Here is a 23,139-nt window from a genome sequence, read left to right as displayed (position 1 = left end):
GAAGTACATCTCTAACCAGTCCGCATTCTCCAAACTTTTAAAGGAATATATATATATAGATCTATCTATCTATCTATCTATCTATCTATCTATCTATATCTATATATATATATATATATAGTTCGTCCATCGTAGTTCGATTATGACCACTTTGTCATCCAGGGGGCTGAGGGCTTTGCACTGGGGTTTTATGTCTCCTCGTGTGGCTGGTGAGACTTATGTGAGCCCGGAATGTTCGGCCCCACACTAGGCAGGTTATTACAGCTGGAGCTAGTGTCATTGGCCTTGCTTTTCTTCTCTGGCGTTTTTCTTCTGCCAGCATTGTTCTCTTTTCCTCGGCAACCTGTGCCCCGGTTTTCACAGCTCTGTCATGAGCCTCTGTCTCCCAGGTGGCTGTGTCTATGCTGAACACCTTCAGAGAAGCTTTGAGGGTGTCCCTGAATCACTTTCTTTGACCACCTTGCGAGCGCTTTCCTTCGCTTAGTTGGCCATACAAGAGTCGTTTAGAGATGCGGTGGTCTTTCATTCTGCATACGTGTCCTGCCCATCGCAGCTGGGACTGCATCAGGATTGTGTGGATGCTTTGCAGACCCGCTCTTTGAAGGACTTCAGTATCTGGTATTTTATCTTACTATTTGACATTCAGTATTTTTCACAGACATGTCATGTGGAAGTGGTTCAGTTTCTTTGCATGTTAACTGTACACTATCCATGTTTCTGAGGCATAGAGCAATGTAGGGAGGATGACGACTCGATAGACCCCTAGTTTTGTTTTTGTGGTGATACCACTTTAAAGGAATGGGTTGCCTGAGTCAGCCAGGAAAACCAATGATTTAGCATATTTTAAGTCACAGATCAACATGCATGATTAGATTGACACGAGAAATGCGTAGGACCTAATTGTTTTATTTTTTTGAAGAAACGTCTGTAATCTATAAGTAATACCAAAAAGTTTGAAACTCATTAAGACTGCTATTGTAGTGTTTATAGTTTTCAGACTACATACATGTATAAATAGAATACATTATATAAGCCTACGAAAGCATACATTCAGTTTCCGATGCGTTATCAGACTTTATATATTTTGAATAGAATTAGGCTTACAACTATGATATGGCCTCAGATCTCATTGTCTGAAAGGGAAACTTTACTAACTTCCTCAGTGCAGCCAACTTCAGCAAACTAGTCACCAAATTTCATGAGCGTAGCCAAAAAGGGTTTTGTGGTTTCCCTCCCCCCTCCAATACAAAACTAAAGCATTTTACCATTTTCTACCAGTCGCTGAACTCCAGTGAATAGAAGATTTAGTTTTTGATTTTTTTAGCGGAAGAGTAGCAGGCTATTTGCACTGTAGATACCTCAGATACTTACAGCGCTCCCACAGACTCCCTAGCTGTCCCTTGGCGGTGTGTACTGCCTTTCACTAATTATAGGAAGAGAGTATTCTAGGGTAGAAAAAACGTTTTAAATAATGAAAGATAAGAATGTAATGAAGATTAATTACATATACACTATATATATATATATATATATATATATATATATATATATATATATATATATATATATATATATAAATAGCGGGGGGGGGGAGGGTTAAAATCCCTCCCCCCCCCACCGAAAATATATGACATGCCATTTGTGGGCCGGTTTATATGGTAATGCCCGGGCCGATTTTGATACCCAGTCCGCCCCTGGACATTTTACACAAAACTAATAGTGTCTTCTCTCCTTTCGGGGGCCGCTAAAAGGTCTTACATCTTTTTTATAAGCTATAGGGCGATGAATTTGCTCTTAAAATCTGATTATTAGATTTTAATTTGTTAAAAAATTACATTTCTTACTTCGCCCCAATCCTGGTTAAGCGAATGTATAAATCTACTACACTTTATAATTTTCTAATGATAGGTCTTTAGTTCAAGACCTAGAAAAATATGCGCAAAATGTTCCTGAACATTTATTTATTAAACTCTTGAATAATATAATAAACTAGTCGACCGGCTGCGTAGCATACGCCGCTATTTTGCAGGGCCGCCTTAGGCCACTGCAAACCTAAGCGACCGCAGTGGGCCCCGCACTTTCATAGGACCCACACTTTCATAGGACCCGCTCTAATTCAATGTGTATAAATTATTAAATTAAACCATTTTGTAACTTAAAACAGATTTCCCTCGCCCTACTGTCGATTTACCAGGAGCTCCTGGAAATCTCCCGAAATCGCAAAGTATACGAAAAATTCCTTAAAATATACGGAAATATATAGACAAAAATTGTCATTTTGGGGTGTCATTCAATATGGAAAACGCCAAATTTAAGCGCGGCATCATGCCTCAGCCGTAATTGTGTAATCTGGTGAAAGAAGCTTCTCGCGCCTTAAACTAATGAAGTATTATTTGAGATCAACGATTCTCAAAGATAGATTAAAACATTTGGTAATTCTTGCTATTGAGCGTGATCTATATAGGAAACAGAATTATTATGATATACAGTATGACTTTGCTACACGCAAGGCTCGTAAAGTAATTCTGTACATAGTAAACAATGAATAAAATGCATAGACGAATTTATTTTCTAATACAAACTCTTAAATTTCACTTATTATCCGCTTCCCTACCCAAACTTGGCCCCGCGAAATCCGTTTCGCATAGGGCCCCACAATGGTTAAGTCCGGCCCTGCTATTTAGTAGATTACTTAGATTAGTTCTTAGTTTAAACCTCCCGCTGGACAAAGGGGGATGGGATCGGGCAGGGTTTGATAAATTTAAACGACAGTCATCCGTAATGTGAATACTACTCTTGTGTTTTCTCGTGGACTATCCGCAGAAATAAGAGAGTCCTTTACTTGTTGTTGAGGGAAGAAGATAATTATATATAAAGATAAATACGTGCTGAAATACCCGAAGACGTCTAGTCCTTTCAAGAAACTTTTTTTTTTCGTTCTCTAGTCAAATTTAAGTTTATTTCTTTTATACTTTAAAAAATTATAAGGGGTCAAACTAGAATATTTCCTGTGTCACCAACGAGCTAGTAATTCTTTAACAACGATATGCATTCATTGTCTAAAGAAAAATCGTTTGAGCTGTTTTCGAGATCTGTGTCCAGGTTCTACCCCTTGCCCATCCAGAAGGTTCCACAAAGTTACGAGTTCAATAGAGGAATTGTAAAAGGGCAATCAAATACAGGGGCTATCTATACAATTACAGTGTCATTACACTTAGTTAAGTAATAATTTGACCACATATACACATTAAAAGCTTGATGCATTGAGATTCCTACAGCCAACGTTTTCAAGGGCCCGAGGGGTCCCCGTAAAGCCATGGGCCAGGACGCAATGAGCCCCTTCGCACCATTAATGCTATTCCACTGTGTGTGATAAATTATGGCTGCCTGGTCGTGCGGTTTGCGCGCTGCACAGTAGTTTGGACTTGTCGATTGTCCCGGGTTCAAACCCTGCCCTCTCCCATCCCCTCTTCCATACTAGGAAGTAAACTATCTTCAACTCTGAAGGAACATGCGAAACATGTAAAACATTTTTACAAACATTTTACAGTTACTGTTTGATAAACAAGTCTGATTCGTACGCTATGAGGTACAGTAAAAATCTGAATTACTTTATAGTCAGCTATTGGCTTATCCTTCCTAGTTTTCTTTACCTGTTGGAAAATATGCTCCTAACCCTTCCCTTGTTAAATTTATGTAGTAAATTGCGTGAAATTATAGTTATCTGTATTAATTTGTGAAATTCTGAAACTAATTATTTGCCTAAATTTTGCCACTTCTACACAAAAAAAAGGTCTTGGGAGACATAAGCTTTGCTGAATGTGGGCAGATGACCCTATGTGATATCCAAAGCAATCTAGTCCTTTCCAAATCAGCCTTTGGCCTACTTCAAAAATAACTTTTACCTGTGTCAATGTCTTGCCACCCCTCTTCCTTGATCATTTTCATGGAACAGTGGTGCCAAAACTATATATAACAAAATCCTGATTATTCGTTTTTCGTACTATAAATCTAAAAATAGTTGGGAAATCCCTTTATAAACATAAATGATACGACAATATAGGAGTATGTACAATACGCAGGCGAGGTCATGCAGAGAGAACTACATAAAGCTAGATCTACTTCCTAGTCATAGCAGACGAAATTATCGACAGTCGTTGAGAATTACTTTGGGTGTTCTCAAAACATACACAAGGATGTTAAGTGGTCTAAAGTTGTGTTATTGTCTATTGATTGGCTTACACTTGTGTTTTCTCTCTGCAGGTAGATGAGTTTCTAAATGTCTTTCATGCACTTGTTCTCTTGTTAGCATTATGTGTTTATTATTTATTTTATTTTAAACGCTTTATCATAATAAAATAAACACTTTATCATTATAATTTAAACACTTTATCATAATAATTTAAACACTTAATCATAATAGTTTAAACACTTTATCATTATAATTTAAACACCTTATCAAAATAATGTTAACACTTTATCGTTATAATTTAAACACTTTGTCACAATAATTTAAGCACTTTATCATAATAATTTAAACACTTAATCACAATAATTTAAACACTTTATAATAATAATTTAAACACATTATAACAATAATTTAAATACATTATCACAATAATTTAAACACATTATCACAATAATTTAAACACTTCATCTAAGCAGTCGTTGTGTTAGATTATATTTTAAAAATAAGACAGGATCTATATCATTAAGACACTTGCAAAGAACCATGCCCATAAGACCAAAAGCAGTTTCTGTACTTAAACCAAAGATTTGGAACGCTTCTAGCCACGGGAAATACTGCACTCCTCATTAATCTTCAGACTCGAAGACAAGCCTTGTTATGCTTTTTAATGGCTCTAAATACAATTAACTATAGTAATAATAATTATTATTATTATATTAATATTATCATACTCTGTCCAGGTCTCTTACAATTCCCCCCTTCCCCCCTTGATCTATTGATGTTGTCTTGGATTCTCACAAAACATTACAACCTACTCCATTCCAGCTTCCCCTCATCTCTGTCAGGAAAACCGCTATCTGGACAACATCACTGGGGCAGTGGGCAGCTCTGGCAACATCACAATGTGTATTGCGTCACGTTGCCCCACTGACCAATGTTTTACAGTGCGCATCTACAAGCAAACAAGCGACATGCCCGCTCCAGGTCATAGCAGCGATGTCCAAGACGTGCCCACGTTTAAATTCAACCACACTTGGGTGAAAAACGCCACATCGTCGCGCCATCATTTCCTTTTCTTGGAGATCTACAAAATTACGCAGGCTGACTACGGCGTCTGGAATGTGGTCATCTCTGAAAACAGGCAAAGGAACTTGACTTTCTCAATACTCGTTTTGAATCCGGGTAAGTAATACTTTCATTAACTCTTTCTCTCCGCAATTACCCTCTTGCCATGTTTCGACGGATTTCTTCATTTTGCTCAATACTATTTCACTAACTTGTCATGATTAAGCTTCAATGGCTTTGTCGTTTGCTATCAGAAAATATTTTATTTGGTATGGAATTAAAGTGAAATGCATGCTCTTGTTATAGAACAGAAATTAAGTTTATAAAATTAAACATTAATCTAATTAAATGAGGTCAAATCAGCGATGGTATCGTCAATTGGGAGAAAATAAGTTAATATTGAATCGATGATAACATCTATACGTAAATGAACACTTAAATTGATACTACAGTATACACTTACATAGGAGGCGCGGTGGCTGAGCGCTTGGCTTCGGAACCGGGGGTTCTGGGTTCGAAACCCGGTGAAGACTGGGATTTTTTTATCTCGGGATTTTTGGGCGCCTCTGAGTCCACCCAGCTGGGTCCCTGAAATTAGTTGGGGAAAAGTAAAGGCGGTATAGCTTCAGAGCAAAATGAAAATTTACAACCTGTTCAGTGTTTGTGTATGTCTTCGGTTTAAATTCTAAAAATTATTCATAGTCTATGACAATATATGAATCCATGAAAAATTAAACGTACAGTTCAACTGAATAGTTTTGATTGATTTTGTATAAAAATGGAGCTTTTTCTTGCAGTAGTGAGATATGTGGCAGTGATTTTGAAGTTTGTTTTTTTAATGTTTTTTTTTTTAAATATTTTATTTATTATTTTGCTTGTGTTTTTGAATTGAAGAGTTCGCTGCATTGATTTTTTTCAAAGAACTTATCCTGTTTATAGAGAAATATTTTTAAGATGTGTTTTTTAAAGTCATTGTATTACAATACTAAACTTTAATCTTTCATTCTGCCTGCATAAAAGGGAGGTAACCAACATAATTTTTTTTTCACCTCGAGTCTTAATGTTTCCCCCAAAATATTCATAGTTTACCTTGACATCCTTTAAAGTGCGTTGCTACTAACTAGACAATTTCTAGTAGAAGATCAGTGACTTTGAATTTTGAGACTTAAACAAATAGGAACTCTGTTCCCGAGAAATGTGTAATTTGTGTTCTCTTGTTGTTGATAACAATAGCATTGTCTGTTTTTTGTAACTTTCATACTGCCAAAACACTATCTGTTATGAGATCTTTTATGTTTCGTGAAAAATTGTTATCTATCGTTGTCTTTTTTTATTTAATGTCTTGCTTAGTTCATTTTAACAATAAGATTACTACAGCTGACTAATTTATTTCAAAAAATCCCACGGACATTAGTTGACATGTTTATCTCGTTATCTATCAATTTGTTTTTTAATTTTTTCTATTCCTAGTAAATTCCTAGTAAATTCCCACAACTACACTATAACCAAAAAAAAAAGTAAAGTTCCCCTTTCAGACCTTGTGGTCTATAAGGCAGATGATGTAAAGGTCACCTGTATATGTTGGCCTACGAATAACTAGGGTGTCATGTGGCTAGCACAACGGCCAACTGCCTTTACTTTTCTCCAATTAATGTCAGGTACCCATTAGAGCTGGGTGGACTCAGAGTCGCTGAAGATGCCGAAATTAAAAATCCTAGTCTTCACCAGGATTCGAACCCCGGTTCGGAAGGCAAGCACTTTACCACTCAGTCACCGCGTCTCCAACTAGACTATACCCTCAACAATTAAGGAAGGAAACATTTATCATGAAGTAAAAAAAAAACAACTAGAAACAGGCAGCGGAGCTCATAGAGCGTCGTGGTAATACCGTGTGTGTCGTGTGTTTGATATCACACATGGGCTATTTTCTTTTCAAAGACGATACGATCTGATTCGATTGATTTGAATATAAAGAAATTAATAATGATATAGATGTTTATTTACATGGGGACATCACAAACACTTATCTTATCTTATCTTATCTTATATAATACAGACGTTACTTCAAAAAAAGAGATGATTACGTCCTACGCGTCATGCATTTAGTGATGCATATTAACCAATGACTTAAATTCTGCCAAGTCACTGGTTTTTTCCTGGCAAGCTCAGGCAACCCATTCCATGCTCTAATAGCACTAGGAAAGAAGGTGTATTTGTACTAAGTTGTCCTAGCATATGGGAAGAGGTGTATATCCTTATTTTTGTGTCTTTTAGAGTATTTTATTAAATTCTGTTTTTGTATTTGAAGATTATGGTTCAGTGTTTTATGTATAATTGCAACTTTACTTTTGAGTCTTTTGTCCTGAAGGCTTTCTAAATTTCGTGATTTTACTAAAGGTGTTACTCTAGACAAATGTGAATATTCGTTTGATATGAATCTCACTGCTCTATTTTGTGTCTGTCCCAGTTTCTCAATGTTTTCTTGAGTTGAGGGGTCCCAAACGGAGGATACATATTCTATTATTGGCCTAACCAAGGTTAAATAACATTTTAGTTTTATGTTCTTATTTGATTTATAAAAAAAAAATTCTTTTAATAAATCCTAATGCTTTGTTTGATTTTTTTTATAGTTTCATCAATATGTGGATTCCATGACAGTTTTTCACTTATTATAACACCTAGGTATTTTACGGTTTTAGTCTTTACAACAACGTCTGCCTTGATCACAGCCTCTTCATCAGCTCTAGACTTGGGCAGAATGTCGTTCTCTTCTTCCTCAAGTCAACGTCCTCCTAAGTTTAAGTAAATTGCGCACCTTCTGCACTATCGTGGATGGCAGTGTGCATGGTAAAGGTTCTAACATTACTTTATTATAATAATTGTTTTTATACTTCTTTATCCCTGCTATCCCACCGACAGGGATGGTCCATTTAGGGTCAGGCGAATTATGTCCCTTTGAACTAAGAGAATGGTTTTTACCCAGGAGCCAGCAAGGAGAAACTAACTTCTCACCGACCTCTCTCTCCGGGGGGTCTCCAAGTAACTAGGTAATTTTCACGTCCGTTGTTGAGGTATATAATTGTGGACAATATAGATAAGACTGAAAGGAAAGAATAGGGTCATTTCAGGGGGTTGGGCTCTTGGGAAAAATTGGAAGACCTAAAGAAACGCTACTTATGTATTGACTCAAATAATTAACTCTTTCTCTCCTAACTGACGGTACCAGCGTTGATTCCACCAGAATGTGGTAAATAATTACGGAGAGAAAGAGTTAAATCTCGTGTCAGCACGCTTATCTCGTGACTAAAGGGCTTTTCTAGTAAGGATACATAGAAATAATTCCACGTAGAGAACAGCTTTGAGGTGTCATGTGTGTCATAAAAAAAAAACGGGACCAAGTCATATCAGGATAAGAATTTAATTTGCTTTTCATGGAAAGCCAGATGATCGTTGGTTTAGATATAAGATCTTTTTTTTAGTTCAAGTGGAAAAGTGTTCCTATCACGTTATCACGTCAAAGTTGGCCTTTTTAAAAATAAAAATAGGTGCCGATAAGCAAAGAACACAGCATATAAAGTAAAATAGTGTTATAACTGAAGGGAGGCAACTCAACGAGATATAGATGTTTATTTACACGGAGACATGACAAACACATAGGACATCTACCTTGAGCACAGCATCTTCATCTCGGCTCAAATCGTTCTTCTTTCTAATGCAAACATACTTCCTAGTCTGGTTTCTAGATGTGCGCACCTCTGCAACAGCCTGTATGGCGGTGCGTATGGCAGAGTTATAACTGTATTTATATGATTATAAGATAGCTGACTAATATATAAATATAGTTCCGACTTTTGTGTTAAGACTTGGTTGCAAATCTTATGTTGTTCATTTTGTGAGATTTGGTGAACCTTTTAGTTAGCGAATTATTTAGTCAAAAATTAACATAAAAAAGACAATACTATCACAGCGACATACCTGAACTCTGTCTATTAAAACTTCGGCCCACCACTTTTTAAACTATTCATCAATCAAATCAATAATCTAAGCCAGTGATGCCCAACCTAATTTGACCCGCTGGCCATTATATTTTCCAACACTCATCTCGCGGGCCACATGAACGAAAAGTTATTAAATCAAATGAAATTGTTCTGAAACTATTTTGGTAGAAACCTAAGGATTTGATACTTAATTAATAGGTTATTTGACCATTATGTATATTTTTTACGCTTCGGGCAATAACTTCATTTCTCTACTTAAATGAGAGCAACAACGACTCATTTTGTGGTCTCGTTTTGATAAATATTTCCATGGATCCTTCAATATCTAAGCATAGTTAACAATCTTTTATTCGCGACTCAAATCAAGAATGCCACCATATTTATTTTATAATGCCGTTTTTATGTTTTTGTTTTATTTAACAGCCACACTTTCTATATAAAATAAATATGTTGGCTTATTATCATCATGTTCAACAAAAAAAAAGTAAAGAACTGTTAACTTTTCCTGGTAGATTCTACATTCAGAGTCCCATTTCATAAACACACAAGTGTTAAACATCACGATACCAATACATCAGAGAAAAAGTGAGGGCCCAAACGTTGGTAACGAATCATTTTTCAACCTTTTTTTTTTGTTTGGTAGATTTCTACACATAGTGCGACGTTTCGGCTGGCCGGATGGAACCACGTCGCGAGCCGGATCTGGCCCGCGGGCCGTAGTTTGGGCATCACTGATGTAAGCTAATCCAGATCGTGATTTCGCTTAATAATCTGAAAAATAATAAGTTATCTTTTTGTCGTAAATAAAAGTAGGTATTAACAAGTCTTATTGAGATGCTATTTAGTCCGAATATTTTATGTATACTTCTACATATCCATAAACCTTATTCTAAGATCTCTATTATCCTCTTCTTAAAATATTGTTATAACCCTGCTCACGCGCCGACACTGATGGTGCGCACCAGCACAGCGCTCAACACGAGGAATAGACGACATATTGATTCTAGAGGAAGAACTGTTTTAGATCCGGCTGAAGTGATCTGCAGGTTAGGGGAGTCTGAGCTGTCTGGGGCTAAGAGCCGGCCTTCGTGCTACCGGTGAACTGTATTGAGGACCTGGAGCGACACAGGGAAGTGTGTCGGTGGTCTGTACTAATGCTAAGTTAGAAAAGGACCTGTAAAACTTAAGACAAGACTCTCTGTGACAATTGTTGAAGTCCATGTCTCACTGTGTATTTTAGAGCTGGAAATAAATCGTCTTTCATTACAGCACTTTGTTGAGTTCGTGTCTTAGATTTATAACAAGATTTAAGTTTTATGTTTTTATTTCATATTACACCAGGAAATATACGCCTCAAGAGATAATCATGTAGTTTGCAGTTCTTATAAACCTAAACGGAAAGACTTTATGACCGCTAAGTTTGAATTTCTAACCCTAGAGCTATATCTAGATATTACAGCCCGAAGTATTTATTTATTTGAGCTCCTATAAGCGAAAAGGAATTTCCGTTCCCAGTTAACCTTATCGACAGAAATATCTCTAATCAAATATCAAGACGACTTCCTTGTTAGTACTCTGGAAAACTTTCGTCCCAACTGAGATTGATCACAGTTATAGGCGCATCAATTGGTAGCGACAGCAAACACACACAGCCACCAAACATTAGTCATTGGCCGTCTCGTCTTTTTGCGCCCCCTAGAACCTAACTCAACTCGACTACGTCCGCTTATCGATAAGAGGTTGAAAATAGTGTATTTAATATAAATGGTATTTTGTGTATAAGTAAAGTGTGTTTATATCTGTGTCTGTCTCTTATATAATTAACAACTAAAGACATTAAAAAGAAACAAAATAAAACATCTTTAAATTCGACTTTTGCATTTTTTAAAGAAATTAAAGTCGTTATAATTCCTTATTTGCATTTAACCGATATATGTATACACTTGTTGTTATATTTAATAGCAAAATATATTTGAGGCTTATCAGGTGTGCACGAAGAATGCCCGTTTTTTATAATTTTTTCTCTGTTAATATTTCGTATGCTTTTTTCATACATATAAAAAATGTTGGCGCTGACGATTTAATTATATGGTGAATCACATGCGAAATATACCATTCTGAAATTAAAACAAAATTAATTTAGGAAGTGAAGTAATATAAGTATTAGGCTTCTACAGTAGGTCACGTGAGTGGAATAAGATTTACTTCTGGGTTTGATAAAACTAGTTACATCCATTAGAATGTAGGTAAGTCTCTCTCTCTCTCTCTATCCTCCTCCTCTCTCTCTTTCCCCTCTCCGAGCTCGCCCTCCTATTTCTGGCTGCTTATACTTTGAATACCTTCAATCATTTCGCAAGGACGTCATACATGAATGATCCCTAACGGTAGACTGTTCCTTGTTGGACTGGGAAATCCCCCATACAGCAAAGCATTTTATGCATCCTTAAATATTGATAAAGGAGTTTACGCAGTGTATTTTATATGATACCTCCAGGAACATGTTCTCCCAATGACGCAATATTACATAATACAAAGTCAACATTTAGACAAGCCTAAAAAGTGTTATGAAAATTATGAAATCCAAAAGTAGTTTGCCAAAGCTTATTAAGAGATAATCGTGTCTTTCCAGGAATCGGGACAGACTGTGACTAACCAAGCCGATTCTGATGCTGCCAACTTTACCACATTTTGTGCATTAGAATAGATTAGTTTTAAGGAGACAACTTTGTTCATCTTTCCCCCTATCTGATTCCGACTTCCAGTTCCAGTTCCATACCTCATTTTGGTTGCACTAGCACGCGCAGTCTGCCTCCATGCTGTCAGAACTAGGGCAATCGACATACTTTCATTTTTAGGTATTGTCCCCAGGCTTCGCTTTGAAGATTATATTTGCTGCTATTTGCTAATAATTCAAAAATATTATATTATGTTACATTCTATGTTATTTTAAACAATGTTGTCATGTTAAAAATAATATTTCTGAAATAAAATTAATAAGGCAACACTACTTCATGCAGGTTATCTACAATGATGAAATATGTAATGGTACTTATACTGATCACTATAAAACCTTACTGTTACATACCATCGGTCATATCGCTCTTCTAGTTGTGCTGGTTTTTTTTTTAACAGACGTATAGATAGTTAGTGATAAAGATTTAGATCTATCGCCCCACTGTCACAGACAGTCAACTCTTCAAAGTGTCCAAAAAGGTTCGAGATTAAATCCTTCTATAAACCTTTCACTCGGGAAAATATTTTATCTCGTGGCCAGAATAGAAAGTTGGCTCTTCAACGACCTCCCTGTCAGGAGGCCCCCCAACATTGCGATTATTTATTCACACTTGTCTATCGTGAGACATGACTCCTTTGCGCTAACGTCATAAATTCCTCTTCTTATGCGAAGGCAGGAGGCCGAGCCCACGAGGGAGACTCTTCTTGTTTCAATAACGTAGCCGAACCACTCTATCACACTTCCTCTTTATGACTCATAATTTCGTACTGACTTTTAAATCATCTAATCATTTTCTAATCTATCTAGCAAATCATAAGTTTCGTTAAATAATAATTATCCCCCTTGTTCTATTTCCAGACACGGCTAGTAGTATGACATTCAAATTCCGGTCCACCAAAGCCAGCAACGAGCTGTCCATAGACCTGATGTGCTCTGTTGGGCAATATCCTAAAGACGTAGCAATAAGAAGACTCGGAGATTCGAAATTTCTTCAACGAAAAACCTTTAACCCAAAGAACGTCCAGAAGACATTGACGCTAAAGGTTGAGATCAGTCCTGCTCTGTGTTTGGACATGACAACATACGAGTGCATTTCTCAAAGCCACCAGCATCAGGAGTCTCTGGTCCACCTTGAAGTACCGATTGAAAAGTGTAAGACTGGACTTCATTAGAACTTTCTAAGTTTGTCTTTTTAATTCAGTGAGGCTATTTAAAACATGTCAGTATTTGTAAAATCAAGAAAAACATAAGAAAATACTTAAAAAAAAAACAAACAAAGCTTATATTAAGTGTAGATGTGTCAATTAGTTTGGATCAGTCACGTATTTAAATGTGTAATTTATCTAGACTATTATAGGCTAAAAGACTAAAAGAGATAATTCTGTGAGATATCAAATATATTTACCAATTGTTTTATTAAGCACATTTGATTCTTTCAGCTTTCTCAAAAAGCTATAATCCTATCATTGGTCTGGACTAGTCAGAAAGAGGAAGAAAGATTGGGGTTTCTGGGTGATCGCTTTTTAAAGTTGGCGCCTAAGCTGGTCTTTAAAGCGTTTGCGTGGGGCACTTCTGTTACGTCGACTACCTTTAAGCTCACAAAAAAAGACTGCTTTGGGCATTCGTTCGTCTCCCATAGGGGGTACCTGCTCTGCCCAGCGTAACTGTCGGACCATAAGAAGTCCCTCTATTGTGTCCCAAACCTGCGTTCGCAAGGATATCGCTATTTTTATACTTTGGTATAATACTCTAATAAAAAAAATATTATGTCCATAGGTCCGGTGAGATTGTGTAAAGGTCAACCACAAAGATTTACTAGACATTCTCACCTGGGCGGTACAGCTCATATCACCCTATGTGTCGTGGCGTACCCAAACATTTCCAACACCATCCTCCTGGACAGCATCGAGTACGACATTGCTAACACCAGCTGGATAGACGTGTTCAAAAACGGTTCAGTGGTCTACACCTATGTCAGGATAACGAAACATCAGCTGGGTCACGATGACTTCAGGAACTATAGTGTTGAGATACGATCACTGCTTAATGATTCTGTGAAGGTGAACTTTCAACTCTTGAAGCAAAGTAAGTCTACTATTTACAACTCGTATATTAACTCTTTCTATATCTTTCTTGGATTTTTGGATTTTTTTTGGGTAATCGCATTTTTGACCATTTCTTCTCATTCAATTGTCATGAAATTCGATGAAAACACATGAATCAATTTTTAAAAAATCAAACAATTAGTCGTTAATATTGTTTTTATGTAGAGAATGTATTACGCTAAAAAATGGGTCACGGAGCTTAAAAGGTTGAGAACCGCTGCGCTAAGGGAAGAGAAATAGGCGATTGGAAAAGAAACCGAGAAGAAACGATATTAAAAAGACAGTTTGTGTCTACTTTAAATGTGTAGGCATCTTTCTCTATGTTCCACGGTTAACGAGGCTGTCATGAGATCAGCACAACGACCAACCCCCTTTACTTTCGAAACTAATTTCAGGTAGCAATTAGAATTAAGTGGACTTCACCGAGATACAAACCCCAAAACCCTCTGCTCGGAAGTCAAACGCTTTACCACTCGGCACCCATGTCCCCTTTAGCACCTAACTATCCTGGTAATTGTTTTTTTTTAGATGTCGTTTTTACGCCTTAGTAAAGTTGAGCTGGCTTTTTTTTTAGCTTTAACTCCTTCTCTCCTAACTGACTATGCCAGCGTTGATTCCACCAGAGTGTGGTAAATAATTACGGAGAGAAAGAGTTAAGTTCTCCCTTTTAAAATAAACAAATTACTTTGTTATGCCGATGTTTTATTCTTTTTGGTATTTGTTGTTACGATTTGGGTCATTTTGTGTTTTCTCAATTTTTGAATTAAAAGTTTCATTACTATTAAATATTTTAACCCTTATTCATTTTTAAAAAAATTAATTTATTTGTTATTATTATTTTATTTTTTTTGGCGATCAAGAAGCTCCAGCAGTGACCTGCTCCAACGCCTCTACATTCTGTGTGCTCAAAGAGCCTGGAAACCTTATGATAATTTATGCGCAGAAAGATTTGACCATACGATCTGGTCAATCTGTCAGACATCTCTTTGAACCAGCGCAAGAAGAAGCTATTGTCAATGTCTTAATGAATCGCTCACTTCCTACAGAGACACTCCAGGTTGAACTTTGGAAAGCAAAGTCTCACGGTAATGTTTTGTCAGCGTAGCTTTCAATAAAACAAAAGATTTCTTTGCTTTATTCAATAATGATTATAAAAGATTTATAATGATGAAATCATTGCTTGGCTGCTTGATCATAAGATTGGACAGTCTGTGGCAGTTAACTACTGAGGTAAAATCAGAGGCTGGTGATTCTTGTGCAGCTTACAACACGCAGTGCATGGCCGGCCTGTGATCATGTGAAGTGCTTTCAAGCAAAATTACGACTGTGGATAAACCAAATATGAAGAGAAAATCTTGTTCACTTCTCAAAGTGTCAGAAACTAAAAAGATTAAATACGGCTACAACATTTGGTGAATATGTCTTACACCTGGAATCGTTAGTAGATGCTTCCACTGGCCTTTTTCATGACTTTCAAGCGAGCAAGAATTTTCGTTGTTTTTATCTCCATTTTCATTTGCTTCTGAAAATGCTGCTGGCAATGTGCAACTAGAGCTGATAGAATAGCAGTCAGATTTTTTGTTGAAAGCGAAGAATAAAGAAGTGGCTGCGCCAAAATGTAGTTATTTACATAAACGTTACGTTGAATTGCGGAAATTTGGCAGCCAGAATTCTAGCTTTGTTTGCAAGCACTGATCTCTGTGAGCAGTTCTTTTCTAGAATGAAAGCTACAAAAACACCTCACCGTTCGAGATTATCTGATCAAAATTTGTCATCAGTGATGAAAGTGTAAGAGACAAACAAGCTTCAACCTGACTTTAATAAAAGTGTATCCCAGAAAGATGTCAAGCATCAGGACAAAGAAAAAATGCGCAGTCATAGTAATTTTTAATTACCAAATCGTAGTACAAATCTACAAATTTACACCTAGAATAAGCGCCGGTATTATGAAAGTGCGGTTCACACTGCGAACTCATAGGTTGCAGTGGCCAAAGTCCGGCCCTGCAAAATAGTATGCTACGCCGCGGGTGGACTAGTAAAATAAAATGACGTAATTTATTCAATACTTAAAGTACTCCAAGTCTCCAACAATAACGCACTACGCAAGACAGCAGGGTTTCTGTCGAGGGCTTTTGCACATTGGATGTAAGCCTCTCAAGCCCTCACTCCAATGGAGTTGGATGATGATGATGAACAATTACGTTGAGCACATGTTTCGCAACGTCTTCTCTAAAAAATTGTTTTGAAGCCCCTGCAATCGGAGTCCTTAGGCAGATTCCTGGTTTGCTTTTTCCCAAAGGTAAGTCCTGCACAGTGCTACACGATGGCAGAAGCTGTGATGCCGCTGACCCCTCCCGTTCCTTTGGACACATTAGTTAAGTCAAGAATGGAGGAACTACTGTGTAAACAACATCGTTCCAGTCCTAGCTAATGTCCAGGCTTTCATTTCCTTGTTTCAATGAGATTAAACCTACTCTATCCGCAACTAAAGAAGGCCACGAAAGAAAGATATTTAATACCTGTGTTTTTGATTAAGGTCCATCCTTTTAAACAAAGTAGCCCCCCCTCCCCCTCGTCCATTTTTTTTAAACCCGTCAACACAAAGTCTCATTATTATAGACACTTTAAGATTTATATTCACCATAATGCAAACAATGAATAAAAGATTATTTTTTTCGTCGATACAAAATGTTTACTAGCATGGAGGAAACACAAACACTATTAGTAAGACTCTGCTCGGTGTGTGTCTGCTTGTTGTTCTTAGCTGTGTGTGATGTTATCAATCAGATGGTTATTTCCTTGTCATACTAAAGCGTGAATGACGTCACATGTAGCCAATGATGTAAAGAGAAATACAGTCGCCTCGGACTCAATATCTCTTTATCTTTCTTTCTTTAATAGTTTTAATTAATAAATTTAAACGAGTAAGCCTTTAAATAATATCGTTTTAAATTTATTATCATTTTTCTTTTTTCAGAATCAACTATCCAGGGAGACAACTGGGTTTATTTGGGAAACTCTTCTGGACTGAAGTTTTGTTGTGATCAAGGGATGCTCTGTTCTTGGTCACACTCTGATCACAAAGTAAACTTAGAGAAACAGAATGCTCCTTCAGCTTGCTACAGACTTGAGACGAATGCAGCAGCTCCTAAAGAAACCTTTGTTAGTCTCTACACCCTGACTATGTCAAAGAAACAATATTTAGTCTCTACCAGTGTTACTTCGAGAACAACAATTTGTAAGTATCTTGATTAATGTTTGGCATATGCTTGATTGGCTTAAACCAAAAAAAGTAAAAAAAAAAATGTTCCCATTTCAGACCATGCAGTCTATAGGGCGGAGGCGCGGTGGCTGAGCGGTAAAGCGCTTGGCTTCCGAACCGGGGACCGGGGTTCAAATCCTGGTGAAGACTGGGATTTTTAATTTCGGGATCCTCGGGCGCCTCTTAGTCCACCCAGCTCTAATGGGTACCTGACATTAGTTAGGGAAAAGTAAAGGCAGTTGGTCGTTGTGCTGGCCACATGGCACCCTCGTTAACCGTAGGCCACAGAAACAGCTGACTTTTACATCATCTGCCATATAGGCCAGATGTTGTCATCATTACGGCGGTTGGTCGTTGTGCTGGCCACATGACACCCTTCGCGTAAACCGTTGGCCGAGGAAACAGATGACCTGGCTACCTATCAAGAGAATTCAAATTCTTAGCTAATCGAATAAAGGCATCACGGAAACCTTAGCTCACAAAAGAGATTAGAAGTAAGCACACTGAGCAAGCTGTAGAATGAACGTAGTGCTATACATTCCACATCGGAGATGTAGCAGAGAGAGATAGACAGGGCCGGATTTAGATTTGATAATGCCTTTATCTATTTGAGAGGGTTAAACTAATATAAAGTTAAGAAGAATATAATTTATAAATTATTATAATAATTAATATATATATTTACACATTTTATTGATATTTATTTAACTTAAAATCAATACTTTTTATAACGATTTCGCTTTGAAAATTTTAGGACCCCCAAATGAGGAGGGAACCCTAAACTAGAGGTCGTGTAACCTCTTCTTAAATTCTGGTCCGTAGAGAGATTAATTTTTGGTGAACCATGAGTGAGCTACTAATGCTTTTTGTGATAACGCTTTACATACTTTCTCACATACTGGCAAGCCTCATTCAGTTTCCCCGATGTTAAGATAAACTCGATTCCTTGTCCATAAATAAATATTCATGTTCCAGAAAGAAATTGAAACTTTCAAATATCACGTGGTCAAGAAACTGACTTTGGTATCGCATTAAATTTCGAAGACTATTATGGATAAGTGCAGTGTTTTCCATGACATCGTTGTAACACAGTAGCTATCAGCACATTTGGACACATTGATGCAGTCAAACAGTAGTCCCTTAACAATCATCTAAATTGTTTTCTATAAGTAAGAGCTCTATAGGAAAAATGTAATGACAATATCTAATGGGTATTATTCCATATATTTTGCTTTAATTTATAAAGTGTTTTCTTTTTATAATTCTGATAGCAGATTCAACGCAGATAGACGACATAACAGTTATTGGTGTTGTGTCTGGAATTATTGCCATTTTGATTATTTGCTGTATCATAGCTGCCATAATGATTCTCAAATCTCGAAAAGGTAATTATCAATTACATTTACTAAGAAAGAAATTAAATAGAAATCTATTTAGTAAGTCGACCCTGATATCCTGAATACAAATTGTCTTTATTGGATTACATAATGTATTAGTGTACAACATTGTAGGTGAACTTGAGACTCAAATACCTTTCAAGAGTTCTGTAGCTTTGTGTTTTATTTCATTAGACGTGTGCTCAGAATTGATTTAATACACTGACAATGGCATTATCTTCAGCTGTTTCAAAAACATCTCAAGACTCTGTGGCATTTTACGTCTCGTGAGACGATCTTTTCCCTTTGCAACTTCTTGTGTGACTAAAGAGGCCAATCCTTGATACACAGCTGCGATCACAGGTTGGGCATATAAAATCACCAGGCGCCATTGCATTTTCACCCTTCTTTCTGCTTCTGTTGTGTATGACATCTGCAATCTGTGACCCTTCCTTTATGCTCTCTCTCCATGTGGATCTGTCCAGTGCCACCTCTTCCCAGTTGCCAGTGTCGATTTTGAAGAGCTTCATGTCGCGTTTGCATACATCCGTATAACGTAAAAGTGGGCGACCAGCGGCTCTCCTGCCTTCAATTAGATCGCCATACAGGATGTCCTGTGGAAGTCGACCTACTGGCATTCTACGAACGTGGCCAAGCCAGCCTAGGCGTCTGCTGCTGATAACAGAGCGGATGTCCTGGCATCCTGCTCTATGTAGCACTTCCTCATTTCCTCATTGCGTCTAGTGTGGTAGCTTAGCTTGTTGCCACCGCTGGCTAGCATTTGTGAAAGGGGAGCAACTTTGTAAGTCTCTCTTGCCAGTACATAGCCTCTCCACAGCAAGTCCTATGCAGTACCTCCTCGTGGTGGCAGATGGAAACTGAGGCTGCGAAGCCTCAGGCTAAACTGCAAGGGTCTCGGAGGAGGTTTGGCCCCAAGATGTGAGGCAGGCATGGCCCGTCGGCGTGCGGACACGCCCTGTTGCCCACAAACCAAACCCCTAGCTATAGGTCAATAGCCGCACTGCCTTGTGTGTGTGTCCCTGTAAGGTCTAAGGCTAAGGGAGTAAACCCTAACAGAAAATCCGGTCCTGGAGCCCCGTAGGCGGGGGGACAGTAGTAAGACTACTGCTCTCTGGCAAACTCCTGCAGCCACCTGTCCCCAAATTGTGATGGCTCGCCATCCCTTTGGACCCGGTCAGTATGGAAGAGAGGCGGGTGCTGACGTGTGGGCAGCCCAGCACTCGCAAATTTACCGCCCAGGCTTTCCCCCAGCAATGGAGAGGTCACTCCATCTCAAGACTACGAGTACAATTACAATAACTCACAATAAAATGCCCCTGACGCACAGTGGCGTAGCTATGGTGGCAGGATGGAGAGGTAGAATGTGAAAATCCACCCCCGAGTCACCACTCGAGGGAGGACCCCAAATGAGTGTTCGAACTTTTTTTTACAATAAATATTAAATATTAGGCTAAAATCTCATGTCATGTCAAAATGCAGGGGCCCCTCAAGAGGTCAAGCCAGCCTAACCCCCAAATGATGGCAAATCCCTAGCTACTCCACTGCTGGCGTACATAATAGAATTATTTTGAAAACTTGCAGATTCTGTCTCAAATGGGACTAAAGATTGACAAAAAAAGAATACTGAATATATATATATATAATTTCGTATCAAAGCTAATGTTAAAAATAACATCTTGCAATAACTTGGTTTTGATTTCAAATTTAATGTATCTTGAAGGCCAATTTTTATAATGAGCACTAGAAATTATTTTAAAAACATAATAACAATGTTTTCCCATCATGAATGATTCACACCGAAAAAATATTTATACTATCTGTCAGCGGCGTCACTAATGGGGTGCGATGGGTGAGGTCCGAATCGGGTGAACACAATTTGAGGGTGACAAATTGGAAAATACATATATCTTGACAAAAGCAGACACATCAGAAAAAATAATAATCATAATATATATATATATATATATATATATATATATATATATATATATATGCCCTAATATGCCTAGACACATCTAGATGGTAGTTTAAGTTTAAATAACACAGCACAACGTTATACCATTTCTGTCTCAAAGTATAACAAAGGAAACCTGTTCATGGAATATTAAGTCTTTATAATTTTAATTAAATATCATTGCAAAATTTGAAAAACAGTTGAATTAATCATACACTTTGGAATTATAATAGAATCGACACCTATGCGACCGCAGTGGGCCCCGCACTTTCATAGGCCCCGCGATAATACTAGCTGTAAATGATAAATTTAATCATTATTACTTAAATATAATAACAGGGTTTCCTCGGCGTCCTGATTTTCCTGGAAATCTTATAAAATTGCAAAATATACATATATACATATATCTCTTGATATACAAATCTCCAGAAAACGCAGATAAATCTCCAGAACAAATAGACAAAATTGTCATTCTGGTGGTGCCAATCCTACGATGCATAAAAAAAGGCTATGTCAGCAATATTTAATAAAAATTTATTGCAAAACGAATGTATTGTCTAAATACAAATCTTAAATTAGACAATATACTTATCCGACTATGCCTCACGCAATCCGTTTCGCATAGGGCCCCGCAATTGTTAGGACCTGCCCTTCATATATAGATACATACATACATACATACGTACATAAATACGCCTAACTTTGTGCTATATATTATAGATGGCATTGTCCACCAAGTTTTAGATCTTCTTTTTTTATCAATTGAAGTAAAGTAAAAATTCCCGTTCGGACCTTGCGATCTATGGAGATGATGTAACGGTCATCTGTTCACCTGACCAGCACAACGGCCAACCTTCTCTATTTTAGCCAAACTAATGTCAGATACCTGTTATATTTGTCTGGACTCTATGTCGCCCTAAAGTTTCAGATATTAAAATATCCCAATTTTAACTAGATTCGAATCTAAAACCCCTCACTTTTGAAGCTAAATGCTTTCCCACTCAGCCATCACGCCCATCGATTTCCTTACTAATTCTATTAATTACTTTTTCTTTGTGTTTGTTCGCAGGTGAAAAAGACACAGAAAGAGAGAATTATTTGTTTGTTACTGAACCTGTTTACGACAGACCTGTTTACGGCAGACCTGTAGACAACACCTGAGTCTCACTGTCCCTCATATCTTCATATAAACAAATCATATCATAAACCGTTTTGATATTATAGAAATTCAGATTTGAGAAAGCAACAATAAGAATCAATCAAAAAGACAACAACGTCATTTCAAGATCTGTCACATATACAACGGCATCGATGAATTCAAACGTGATTTCATATAGGCAGCGCATTCATTGGAACATTGGCAAGTTTAGAATGACACATTAGTTTTGTGATATTTAAAAAAAAAATATGAAAAGAACCTTTTTAAAATCCTTTATTGTCACTACTCTTATATATATATATATATATTTATATATATATATATATATATATATATATATATATATATATATATATATATATATATATATATATATATAGGAACAGATCAATTTGATCAAGCCATGACATCAGGGCCGGTCTTAGGCCACTGCAACCTATGCGGTCGCAGTGGGCCCCGCGCTAATTCTATGTGTAATTATTAAATTGCAAAATATATACGAAAAATTCCTGGAAATGTCCTGCATTTATTAAAATCTCCTGAAAAATAGTCAAAATTGTCAGTAGTGGGTGTCATTTAATACGGAAAACGCCAATCCTACGTGCAATAAAAAAAAAACATTGTCAGCTTTCATGTAATAAAATGTAATAATCGGACGAATTTTCGCCTAAACCTAAAGTTCCAATACCTTATTTACTTTTATAGTCACTGGCATATAATATGCCATATGTTGCAAAGTTCGTAAAGTAAAGTTAATGTGATCGCAATTTTGTACTTAGTTAAGAATGAATAAAATGCAAAGTCGAATTTTTTTTCTAATACAAACTTAATTTTCACTTATTATCCTTATTCCCACCCAGACTAGGCCCCGCGTAATCAGTTTCGCTTAGGGCCCCGCGATTGTTAGGACCGGCCCTGCATGACATAAATATGTTTCTTGGGATATGTAAATGAAATAGATGATTAATCAAACGCCTGACACTTTCAAGTGCAATAATCAGTATTATGTGTTTGTTTGTTTGTTTGTTTGATTGATTGATTTTTTTTTAAATTTGAAATGAAATTTTGACCAAAATAAAAGAAACTGTTTGTCAATGTTCTCGTTGTAGGAGGATGACGTAAGACAATGACGTAAGACAATGACGTTAGATAATATGTAAGACTGACCAAGTGGTTGTGTACATCATGAAGTGTTTTAATTATTGATGGATGTTATTTGTTATTTGTTATATATTGATGCATAAACTATTATGTAAATGTCAATGCTTAGTGAGTC

At 37.0% G+C, this 23,139-nt stretch overlaps 1 protein-coding gene across 3 annotated transcripts; it reads left to right on the top strand.

Annotated features, from left to right (window-relative positions):
* Positions 1-4,040: 4,040 nt before the first annotated feature.
* Positions 4,041-22,143, top strand: LOC106050860 (uncharacterized). Of its 3 annotated transcripts, none has more exons than XM_056009501.1 (8): positions 4,041-4,263; positions 5,015-5,371; positions 12,845-13,138; positions 13,763-14,071; positions 14,955-15,176; positions 17,069-17,329; positions 18,625-18,738; positions 21,774-22,143. In XM_056009501.1, exons 1-8 carry the CDS (start codon positions 4,047-4,049, stop codon positions 21,863-21,865), a joined length of 1,866 nt encoding a protein of 621 aa, XP_055865476.1. In that variant the 5' UTR covers positions 4,041-4,046; the 3' UTR covers positions 21,866-22,143. The 3 variants fall into 3 exon arrangements, with proteins under 3 accessions (XP_055865476.1, XP_013061362.2, XP_013061360.2); XM_013205908.2 differs by having other exon boundaries at positions 4,043-4,263; positions 14,952-15,176; positions 18,628-18,738; XM_013205906.2 differs by having other exon boundaries at positions 4,045-4,263; positions 14,952-15,176.
* The last annotated feature ends 996 nt before the right edge of the window (positions 22,144-23,139 follow it).

Source organism: Biomphalaria glabrata, chromosome 14 (assembly GCF_947242115.1).
Source record: "Biomphalaria glabrata chromosome 14, xgBioGlab47.1, whole genome shotgun sequence".
Taxonomy (NCBI): Eukaryota; Metazoa; Mollusca; class Gastropoda; family Planorbidae; genus Biomphalaria; species Biomphalaria glabrata.
This window is presented reverse-complemented; position numbering and strand designations above follow the sequence as displayed.